Source organism: Fusarium keratoplasticum, chromosome 11 (genome assembly GCF_025433545.1).
Source record: "Fusarium keratoplasticum isolate Fu6.1 chromosome 11, whole genome shotgun sequence".
NCBI classification, from domain to species: domain Eukaryota; kingdom Fungi; phylum Ascomycota; class Sordariomycetes; order Hypocreales; family Nectriaceae; genus Fusarium; species Fusarium keratoplasticum.
The window spans coordinates 1,308,953-1,320,245 of record NC_070539.1 but is presented as its reverse complement, the minus strand read 5'-3'; the positions used below and the strand labels follow the sequence as shown (position 1 = coordinate 1,320,245).

The following is an 11,293-nucleotide window of genomic DNA, read 5'->3' as shown; positions in this document are numbered from 1 at the left end:
ACCTTGCTCTTGCTGGAGTTTATGGAAGCCCTTGTGAGGTGCCTATGTGCCAGCTGGGCACCGCCGCGTTGTTGATGAGCTCAATGCTGCTGGGCCAGCATTTGTGTTCTTCTTTTGGCTAGCAGTGCGAGGAGAAACCCCTGTCTCGGTTAAACAGGTATCGCGGCAGTCGACTAGGGCTTACGTAGTATTGGAACGTCTCTCACCAGTCGTGCCGCAACCGGGCCGTCGCGGGTCGGGCCTGGCAGCGGCTCATCGCTCCAATCGTGGACGCTCTAGGTCGATCCTAAAGAGCTTCCCGCATTGTTTAAACCGCTGCCCAGTCTTTGGTATGTATGCGGTATGTACTCATGACCTGAGGAGAAAAGAGACCACTTACTAATGGAGAGATAATCGCCGTGGGGGATCTTGGCATTGCGTCGATGCCTGATGATCATGGGGGCGGTGGTGCTGAAAGGGGAAGGCAAGAAGCTTTTAAAGGTCACACTAACCATAGCTAATAGTGAGGTAACAAAACATGTAAGCTTGCCTGCCGTGATGCAGAGAGTCAGTCCTGTCTCATTTGTGGAAATTAAGAACTATGCGGGGAATCTTGGTGGATTGTGTAGAGATGGGAAGATTGAGTTGTGGGGGAGTGTGGAGGATGCATAGCTATAGATGATTAGCCAAGGAAGGCCAAGACAAAAGTAAGCTCAGGAAGAAACAGAGGACAAGGAGAAAACAACTCAGGGCTGTGAAGAAGAACATGACGAGAAAACAAGATCGGACAAGAAAATAAACTATAAAAGACCTAAGACCTCTGATGACTTTGTCTCTCACTCACTCACCAGCAAGGAATAGCAAGCACCGGCAAGCTATCATACCTCCTCTCTATTCAGAATCCCAACCACAAAGCACCTATTTTCAGTCTTCAATCAACATGAAGTTTACTCTTGTCACCATCCTCGCCACCTTGGCTGTCACTGGTACGGCTCTGCCTACTGAGGCAGACTTTAATGCAGGCAAGTTCTCTCTTCGAACATCACAAAAGAAGGCTGCATCACTAACAGAAAATAGCTCTCTCCTCAGCTGAAACACGTCTTCAGGCCTGCGACAGAAAGTGCTATGAGCAGTGCTACCTGGACTGGTGCATCACCCCAGACCCATTTGGCAACCTCAGCTGCATTCTTGCCTGCCAGGATATTTGCGGCTGCATTTAAATCTATTGTGGCCCGGGAACCCTGCAACACTTGGAGTGCATGTGTGGAGGGTCTGAGGCCCTGACCGATCGAGACGAGGACTGACCTTGGACCTTTAACACCAGGGACCCTTGGTGAAACGGGGGAGGCTGGATATGTAAGGACGTTCGTTTAGGCAAATAGTCATTCCTTCTTTAGAAACTTGACACTCCTTTCTGCCGTGCTCACTGCTATGCCATTCCGTGGCGAGGCAGTGTATTGTCGTTCTGTGCTCAAGTTATGTATATGTCATCTCACTTTCATATGAACACAGTGGGCTGCCGAAATATCTCCTTGCTGGTCCATGAAATTAACGAAGAACATGTTATTGACCGTTATGCTTGATGTAATCTATCAGTAGGTGCTTCTGATAAGATATCGTTGCCCTGCCCTCCTCAAGATCTGCATAGATGACGGCATGATTCATCATGGAGCTACATAAACTGAGTCGAGAGTCGTCTTCGAAGTTATTGGAGAGAGAAACTTGGGAATGTCGGTTGAACAGATTAAGAAAATATTAATGTGGCTATCTACACAAACGTGTTCGCTTGGCTAGTAATACAGGGAATCAACATATCAATCCTTTCAAGGTCCACCCCGACTATGTCGCCGATCATTTGTATGAGCAGTGACATCTAATTCCTCAAGTGGAACATCAGATGGTCCTGTTCCGAAAGACTCCGTCTCCATGATGCACTCCTGCGAACTGTGTCTCCGAGTAGTTATCCTTGATTCATACACTGCCTCCTCGCCCCCCTTCCTGTCGATGGTGATCACCCTGGCCGAGGCTTCTTGTCGATTCCTGGACTGGGTCTTGCCATTGGCCCCAGTGTAGGATGATGATCCGCCGTTTCCTGACTTGAGTTTGGACGCCAGCAAATCGATGCTTCATGACGGTCAGTTCATGGACAAGTTGAAGATGAGATCAATACTTACTATAAGACGACAGGAAAGAGACAGAGGAGGGCGTAGGCGAATCGATCAAGCTGGCTTCCAATGTTGCTGACCTGCTGTCCTGGAGTCTTGATGGCATGGGTAACCGTTCGGAAAACACCCTGGACTGCAAGAAGAGCCACTCGAATTTCTGTGCTTCGCGCCAAATATCTGAAGAGACCAACTCGCAGCGCGGCTTGAAGAGATGCACGCTCAGCGGCAACCAGAGTCGTGATGAGAAAATAGGCGCTGATGCACTCAAGAATTGCGATGGAGCCAAAGTATCCGATGTGGACGTAGTTGACGGTGACGAGATGACTCGCGTTGCCGTGCAGGATGTACTGCACCCTGAAGACGATGATGACAACACGGACCACGACGATGACTCCGATGAAACTCCAGAACAATCCCTGGAATGCTCGCCGACGGCTTCCTGTTAGAAGCTGCTGAAGGATCATGTAGCTGTACCCAAGCAATCCCACTTCTTGAATCTGATGACGTGAAAAGTGTCAGTTCATCATGTCTTATCCAAGTGTCGACACCAATGCTCATACCGGCCAGAGGATATCCCCAAGAGTCGAGGTCACGGCTGTGGGAATAGGTGGGTGGTTCCCATAGTTGGCGTAGTAACAGAGACCATTTGCGATGGCTCCAGCTGCAGATGTGATGATGGGCACCAGCGCCAGAGGGGTGAACCTCGTAATACCACAAACGAGAAAGCCAAAGAAGACATTTCCCATGCAGACGGTGAAGAGGATCGACCAGCTGAGTTCAAAGAACTCGGGTACTGCTGTGGTTGTCGACATTTTTCGCTGGCCGTTCCGTGCTGCAAAGGAATGAGGCGAACCGCTCGAGCCGAGACAGTGGGCGGACCCGTCAAATACAAGTATCTGCCCCGGGACGATGCAGTTCCCTTCAGGGGCATCCTGAGCTGTGTCGGTAGTTCACCCAATTATCTAACGCCCCAGGCTCGTTGAATGCACATGGTTCGACGGGGAAGTTCCGATGTGGGCCAAACAGGCTCCCTGTCTGACGCCGGCTCCAGGAACCTTGGCCTGGGGAAAGGATGCGGGTGTGGAGGGGAGGCTATTTCGATTGCCGACTCAGCTCTGGGCTGGACCCCTGGATCGAGGCCTGGCTATTGGCCGTGCCCCCCGTCGTAACGACCGTGGCTTTTTTGCTTGAGTCGTTTGCCGTGACGGCCAAGTCTGCTTGGAGCTACGGGTTGGCCGATAAGCCACAGGAAATGACAAATCGAGCCATGCAGGTCATCAGGGTTTTAAGTGCGATATGCATGGTTCTGTTGATAAGGCTGAATCGGATTCCTGTCAAGCTTCAAATACGACATCATCTTTGCTTTTTACGACCTGGAGATCAGTGGAGAGCCTGGGGAAAGCATGTTGATGATCAGTGGAGAGGTCGGGGAAGGACTTGGACCACCTGGGGTAAAAAAAAACATGGACAACATTTGGCTGTGACTCGCACCACACGATTCCGGTGTTATTTTGGCCCCCAAAGACCATCATCGGAGGTGGTCGAGTCCAGTCTAGCCTGCGGGACCGCGACCAACCCACTTCACGAGAGCATACGCGTATTGGGCAGTGAATTATCACTGCCATGCTCTAGCGGTCGTTGGTTGGCGAGAACGGGCGCGACACGAATGCCCTAGACCAGCACTAGGCCCAATCTCGAACATTCGCCGGAAGGTTAACTGCTCCTGTCACGGAAATTCGTCTGCGACTGACTCGGGGCCGATCTGAGACAGATCTCTGCCGCAGAATAACCGTTTCTTCGCATCCACCGTCAAGAAGGCTATTGTCACGCGTCTCATGGGTGTTTAGACTTGCCCAAGGGGGGATAGGGAGCCGTCGGCGAACTGAACGGACGCAGCCCTCTTCGTCACCAGCGACATCAGAGCAACCAAGCGCGCTGCAGGCGTCGCGACAGTGGCTTGCGCTAGCTGTTGCGCCAAGGGCTTGTCCCTGTCTCGAAAGAGCCGCTGTTTGCGCTCCTGGCGCTCAAAGAGGAGCTTGAACCCGTCAGCTGAACCTGACAACATGCCACATGCCACCAACACACGTGTGTCAACCAACTCGTCGGACCTTGAACGGATACCTCCGTAATTACACTCTAGCTTGGCAGGGGTCCTGTCTCAAGTGCCGCTGAATAATTTAGCACGCACTCGGGTTCTGAATCTGTTCTCTCTTTAGCGTGGTCTGGGCCGTTTAGCACGAGGCTTATTGAGGCTCGACGATGACTGGCGTTCCAGCTCTCAAATAGTCGATGCACCGGGCAAGTTTCCAAGTGGTTCACTTTCGTGGGCCTTATCTAGTAGACTTGCTCTGAGCTTTCGGGAGAGATAGGAGATGGGAAACAACAAGCCGCTTGTCGAGGTGATTGGAATGAGGAGGTGGGCTGTGTCCGAGCGACGACTCATTCACCCGCATCCTCCACTCGACCCCATGTTTGCGTCTGGGCCAGCCGTTGCGAGACCCTCAGTGGATACACACTCCAAGCGGGGAAGACGGAAGAGGAGACGGTCGATTCTCAGGCTAGGGCATATAAATAAGGCCCAGGAGAAGTCGTTCTTGTGGCAAATTCTACCTGGCAGGGATTTTCTTTAGGGGCACTGACGCCGGATATTCCTACCTATTTCTCCCAGCTTGGTTAAACATGACTTCGAGTCACCATCGCTTCGAAAACTATCACACCTCACTTGGATTAAGAACTCTGAGTTCCAATCACGAGCAAATATTGCTTTGTCAATTAAGAGAGCCATATTTGAGGTAATTACCTCACCACTGGGCCCAGGGAAATTGAAATTAGCATCTCAGTGTTGTCGGGGTCCGAAACTATCAATTCAACCATGACCAAGAGATTCATCTTGTCATCTTCCTTTATTCTACATCCAGGCCCCCTTGGAGTAGAATATGCTATTCCCTTCCACTGCTTTATGTAATACGTATCTAATATTCTCTTGACTCGCGTGCCATGGCGCAAGGGCTCTCCATCGCGCTCAGACATGGAGAAGGAGGTGCATTGTCGTGGGTGGAACCAGTGACAAATTATTAAGTAACGTGCGCATTTTTAACATCAAGAGACTGAGCCGTTGATATCCTACTGTATCCACGAAATGAGAGATGGATCTCTTTACATGATCGCTTCGTCGAGCTGTCTACTCATCCCGATGCTGATCTCCTTGTAATAACAGCACGGAAGAAGAGGTAAATCTCCCTTCGGCTCTCTACAATGGGTAGAAGCGTCACAACAATGGCTCCGAAGAAGGCCCAAATAAAAGTAACCACAATCCAGCCGGTGAAGAAGGGTTTGCTAAAGACATAAGACGTTCCATACATGGGGATCGGCCATAGACTATACCAGGTTAGAACTTTTCCTTGACGTTGAATGCATCAAATCTTACATGGTCAGAGAAACAGCAATGAACAAGGCAGCGCCAAGTGCATAGTTCCGTGCGACGTAGAGCTCCTTCTCGATGCCTTGGAGGTTCACCAACTCGGCCTCTGTTCTCTCTTGGGCAGTCTTGACTGCAACACCCTCCGTTTGGGCCTTGACGTCAAAACCAGAGTCATCAACCTGCTGGAGCTCTTTGAACTTTTCAAAGTCGTAGTTCTCAGGCTTGAGGTACGTGATGAGTGGCGTTAGGATGATGGGCGCAGTCAATGCTAGCATGTTGCCAGCCACTGTCGGTATGAAATCAGACAGCGTCGCGATAGTGACCGTCCCGTGTTTGTGGTATGCTACGCCAATCCAGGTTGAAATGCTGGCCAGGGAGCTGATGATTGGTACCAGAACGATAGCGTACTTGCTCTGCTTTTTCCAGAAAAGCGTGCAGGCACTGGGAATCACAGCACCTATCATTCGTCAGAAGTGTAGTGTCAAAGTTTTGGGATGGCATACCATCAATGAGAATTCCAATGGCCGTTACGATAAAGGTGACAGAGAAACCTGCGTAGGTAAGGCCCACAGCAACACATGCAGTCAACAAGCCGAAGCTGACAACTGCAATGTGGGAGATAAAAACTAGTCTCTCTCCAGTCGCCTCTGGGTTGACGTATGAACGGTAAAAGTCATATGTGACCAAGCTGGTTACGGCGACGGTTTCTACTCCCATTAGACCTTGATGGTTGCGTCTCCAACTTGAAATCTCACCTGAACTCATGGCGCTTGTGATGGCCTGGAAGACCATGAGAAGCACGGCTACAACGCCACCTTTGCCCATGATTGTGTATGCCGTATATGGCATGACCAAAGCCGAGTTGATCTCAGCTGGTGACAAGGGAGTCGGATACGTAGGCCTGAAAATAAGCATCAGTTGAGCGCGGCCTCCACAACATGACATCACTTACCAGGAGGTGGTGTATTCCAAAGCAGCGCCTCCAAGACCAAAGGTAGTTGCGATACAAAAGGGGATACTAAACTGTTTTGCTGTCAGTCAAGAACGAGAGCAAAACCAACTCACATACCCAGCAGAGGGATCCCAAGAGGTATCCCGCGACCGTTGACTTGGGATCAGCAGCAATAGCTTTTTGGAACAGTCTGGGTTTCTTATTAGCATGCCTCCTGCGCAGAATTGATTGAAGAGGATAAATGCTTACTGGGAGTCTACAGTCGCAGAAAAGCCGCCGCCCAAGAAGATGAGACCGACCAGGCCGCCGTAAAAGCTCCGCATGGTCAACAGTTCTCCCCCGGCATTACCCTCAACAGGGCGGATCTCTGACGCGTCTTTGAGAAGCTCCCACATCCTTCCGGGTGATCCGACATGATCCGAGGTTGCGTACATGACGAACATTGATGCGAGCATGATAATGTAGATGATGACAGTGTGCACTATAGCAGTGTGAGCAAGACCAACACAATATGAAGAGGCATTGAGTTATACACACCCCACTCTGTGAGAAAGGTAGCTTTGATACCACCGAACAAAGTGTAGATGCAGACTCCCAAGGGAAACAGGAAGCACACAGCAATCTTGTTCATGCCAGTCACCAGATGGAAAACATCAGCTCCGCCGACCAGAAGGTTTACTGCAATGAATATCTGGTAGATCAGAGAGTAGACAGCCAACACGATGTGACCGGGAGCTCCGTAGCGGTGCTTGACCAGTTCTAGGAAGGTGTGTGCGTTTGGCGCCTTTCTCTTGAGCTCAATGGCGAGGACAGCGAATGTTAGGATGGGAACTGAACACCCGGCTCCGTACCTACCCCAGTCAGTCTATGTTGAAGGACAGGGCCCAGTGTTATCTCATACCAGAATGTGGACGCGATGCCATACGAGTACCCAAACGTTGTCGACGTAAGAAGCGTAGCGCTCAGCGTCCACGAGGACACGACAGATGATGCTATAAGACCAGCTTTAATGGAGCGCTTTGCAGTCAGATACATCTCAGAGTCTTGAACCTCAGAGAAATATCGCTTGAGAGCAAAAGTCGTGAGACTCATGAGGATGGCAAAGATGCCGCCTACACAGGTCTTAGCAGGGGGGTAAGTGATGAAGTTGGAGTCCTACCTAGTCCCACGATGATTCCATATCCCGCGCCGGAATCGAAAATTGGGAATATTCCTGTCTCAGACATCGTGTAGTCGTTGAACAGCCGAGAGCCCAAGGATGATCTGCAAGAGGGGATTCAGTAAGTCTCGGAGAGACCAACGTCTTAAATCCATGCATGAGCCACGAGGTTATCCCACTTCACGGTGGATCAAACAAGCGCGGGCATCAAATAGCTGCAAAGGCGTGACAGCTCAGCTCAATGGCGAAACACCAAGGATATTCATCCAACTCATCCGTACTACCTCCGCCAGATCCCTGTGAGGCGGAAATATTTCCCTGTCGACAGGCCGTCGAGATAGACGAATCATCTCGTCTATAAAACCCCCCATCATCAGCCTTTGGTAGCACACCACTTCGCCTCGCACCCAACCAGAGACGCCTTCTCCCCCTCTGATACAGTAACACACACATTCGACAAAAAAACCCCTCACCATGCAGAGTTTCAAAGCCGAGCAGGCTCGCATCCAGGCCAACAAGCGGTGGGAGGAAGAGCCCAAGCCGGATACGCCTTCAGGATGGGTCAAGCGCGCCAGAGAAGTGGCAGCCATTCTCAAGCTCGATGCAGCTGAGCGAGATGCTGCCGGCAAGACTCCCTTTGCTGAAGTCCAGCTCCTCAAGGACGCTGGTCTCGTCAACCTTCTCGGTCCCCGCGAGTTTGGCGGTGGAGGAGAGACCTGGCAGACTTCATACAAGGTGACCACAGAGATCGCCAAGGCTGATGGAAGCATCGGCCACTTAATTGGCAACCACTACTCATGGTATGACCTGCATCTTCAAGCTATCCCGTGAGATGTCACTGACGCGGAAAAGGTTCTGGAGTTCCCAAATCCTCGGAACGCCCCTGCAGGCGCGCCGCTGGCTCCGGGAGTTCACCGAAGGCAACTATTATCTTGGCGGTGCCGTCAACCCTCGCAACGCCGACATGATTGCTCGGGATGAGGGGGACTCGCTTGTCTTCAACGGCGACAAGTTCTTCTCCACCGGTGCGTTTTCTAGCTCTGACCGATATTTCCGGTGCTAAATCCTTCCTTCTCCGCAATGCAGGGGGCGTTATCAGTGACGTGACCGTCTTGGAGGGGGTCCTTGAGGATGAAGCAAAGACCCATGTTTTTGCCTACGTCTCCACAAAGGACCCTGGGATCTCGTTCAAGGGCGACTGGGACGTTATCGGACAACGCCTAACGGTGAGTCTAACTCGGCTACTTGTGAGATTTAAACTAATGGGCTTCAGGAATCCGGAGGGTGTGTCATCCGAAACGTGCGTGTCTCCTGGGAGCACATTGCCGGCTATGAAAACAAGGAGCTCACACCCCGAGACGCATACCACGACTTCATTCTCCCGCCAGTACAGCTTCAATTTGCAGCTGTGCACGTCGGTGTCGGTATTGGAGCTCTTGAGGCTGCCACCGAGTACACCCGCACTCGCACTCGAGCTTGGCCATACGGCGGGGACGACAAGGCCAAGGCCACAGACGAGTGGTATATCCGGGAAGGCTACGGACGCTTACAAGCGTCGCTTTGGGCAGCCGAGGCCCTCGTTGACCGCACGGCTGAGCGCATATCGAAGCTCATCCATGCTCCAAGAGAGGAGCTCACCCAGGAAGCACGTGGCGAGATTGCAGTCCGTGAGTAGATCCTCCCTTGTCATTGCATATTCACTAACCCGAAGCAGAGGTAGCAGCATCAAAAGCAACTGCAATCGAAGCCGCCATTACGGTGAGTAGCAAGTTCTTTGAGCTCACCGGCGCCTCATCCGGCCTGTCAAAGTACGGCTTTGACAGGTTCTGGCGCAACACTCGCCGTAAGTGGGAACCGTTGGATATTCGCTGTACGGCGCTAAAATGACGTCTAGTCCACTCTCTCCACGACCCAATCGCTTACAAGTTCCGTGAAGTGGGCAGCTGGGCCTTGTTGGGGGAAATCCCTGAACCGAGCTGGTACACTTAGACTGGGGATCCATGGGTTGCGGGTAATTAAGAATGACGAGTCAGTAGGGAATTTTAACGTTGCACATTTGAGTCAGTTTATCTTTGGGTGACAAGTCCGGATTTAGCTAGCTGTGTATATCCGAACAGACAGGCTCTCAACCACAGAGCTTATTTCTCCCCTGGCACAGACTATTGGGGACGTTAGTAATGAAAGTTGTTGAATCATATCTCGTTCTAAAGTCTTACTGCGCAATTGATCTTTCGCGCTACTCTACCTTCTCAATCTTGCCAGTCTTGACATCGTAGATGTATCCCGTAATAGGAACGTCGAGCAACAGGGGGTTCTTCTTTACAATGGCAATATCATCCAGAACACTTTTCCTCAAATCTCCAAATGGCAAAAAGGCAATATGTTCTGCGTCCTCTTTTAACTCATCCCGGATCTTCTCCTTGAGCTCGACATCAGAAAATGTCAGCATACCGCAGTCAGTCTAACCGCCTGTTAGCGTCTCCTGTGGCGATCTGAATGCATTTTGATCTCTTACATGGTGGACGATAACAATTTCCCGTGTGCCAAGGAGTTGCTGCGAGATCACGAGGGACCGGATTGCATCAATGGTACGGCCGCCGGCATTTCGAATGACATGGGCATCGCCCTCCTGGAGTCCAAGCACTTTGGCAGGGTCGAGACGAGCATCCATGCATGCTACGACCGCCACTTTGCTAAATAAAGCCCAATTAGATTGATCAGACGGCCGATTAGGCGTGAATCCCTTACCGTCCTGGTGGGAGAGGCAGGTCGCCTTTGTTGAACTGGGCCGCATATTTCTGATTCGCGGCCTCAAATTCAGGGATGACGGATCGGATAAAAGACATGGTTAGAGGGACAGGAAACAACTGGCTTGGAAATGAAAGTAGCCGAGCCTGAGAGTCGCCTCACTTTATGAATGAGCAGTTCCGCGTCAAACATTCAAGGGAGGTGGGGATGGGCTGAATGCGGGATAGCATCGATAGTCGTCATTTTGGATCACGCTTCGCAATTTGGCAGGATTCGTCACCCACCGTAACCTGCTGCGATAGGTAATTAGAAGCGATCGAAGTCTCAGCTCCCGGCTCAATTCTCCGCGGGATTCTTTGAGGCCAATATCTTGCTTCCGGGGTACCTCATCTCTCAGCTTGTTCCCCGAACGATACCATTTACCCTAGCTCTTTTGTTCACCAAATAGTAGCATAGGTCCACAATCATAGAGCAAGGTTACGGGCTTATTGACGATTGGTCTTAGTTTGAAGATGAGGAGCAAGATATTTAGGGTCTCTTCATAACTATGGCTTCCTTTAAACCACGAATACGTCTAACCCTAACGCCTTATTTTCAAGCCGGACACACCTAATTCAGCGTCACGAATAAAAAATCGAGAATCCACCATACTCAGTAAATGGCAAAATTACAATGTCCTTTGTCTAACCCCCCTAGCTACCACCGCTGGTATAGGGTATTCGCATTCCACGCGGACTTGGCAAACGCTGGGAGAAGATTTTGAAAACATCATGAGACTAGAGTAGGTTTCGTGATGGTCAGTTCAAAAGGGGAACTGAAATCCCTCTGCTAGGATGCTTGTGGCGAGGCAGCTAGTTATAAGGTGCTTG

The 11,293-nt window shown here is 51.0% G+C and overlaps 4 protein-coding genes across 4 annotated transcripts; 1 reads left to right on the top strand and 3 right to left on the bottom strand.

Moving 5' to 3' along the window:
• Positions 1-1,802: 1,802 nt before the first annotated feature.
• Positions 1,803-2,971, bottom strand: NCS57_01325800 (uncharacterized protein; the record flags this gene model as incomplete). Its single annotated transcript, XM_053062902.1, has 3 exons — positions 2,705-2,971; positions 2,154-2,641; positions 1,803-2,103 (listed from the first exon to the last, which is right to left on the bottom strand). Exons 1-3 carry the CDS (start codon positions 2,954-2,956, stop codon positions 1,803-1,805), a joined length of 1,041 nt encoding a protein of 346 aa, XP_052907797.1. The 5' UTR covers positions 2,957-2,971.
• Positions 2,972-5,329: 2,358 nt separating this feature from the next.
• NCS57_01325700 (uncharacterized protein) lies at positions 5,330-7,743 on the bottom strand (the record flags this gene model as incomplete). Its single annotated transcript, XM_053062901.1, has 9 exons — positions 5,330-5,522; positions 5,572-6,022; positions 6,069-6,466; positions 6,518-6,588; positions 6,635-6,707; positions 6,767-6,998; positions 7,055-7,368; positions 7,419-7,629; positions 7,677-7,743. The coding sequence occupies 9 exons, from the start codon at positions 7,741-7,743 to the stop codon at positions 5,330-5,332; spliced, it is 2,010 nt and encodes a 669-aa protein (XP_052907796.1).
• A 407-nt stretch (positions 7,744-8,150) lies between these two features.
• NCS57_01325600 (uncharacterized protein) lies at positions 8,151-9,665 on the top strand (the record flags this gene model as incomplete). The annotated part of the gene is made up of 6 exons (XM_053062900.1): positions 8,151-8,476; positions 8,529-8,701; positions 8,763-8,902; positions 8,950-9,343; positions 9,391-9,519; positions 9,571-9,665. 6 exons carry the CDS (start codon positions 8,151-8,153, stop codon positions 9,663-9,665), a joined length of 1,257 nt encoding a protein of 418 aa, XP_052907795.1.
• A 149-nt stretch (positions 9,666-9,814) lies between these two features.
• Positions 9,815-10,522, bottom strand: NCS57_01325500 (Carbonic anhydrase; the record flags this gene model as incomplete). The annotated part of the gene is made up of 4 exons (XM_053062899.1): positions 9,815-9,835; positions 9,922-10,137; positions 10,192-10,369; positions 10,425-10,522. The coding sequence occupies 4 exons, from the start codon at positions 10,520-10,522 to the stop codon at positions 9,815-9,817; spliced, it is 513 nt and encodes a 170-aa protein (XP_052907794.1).
• Between the last annotated feature and the right edge of the window lie 771 nt (positions 10,523-11,293).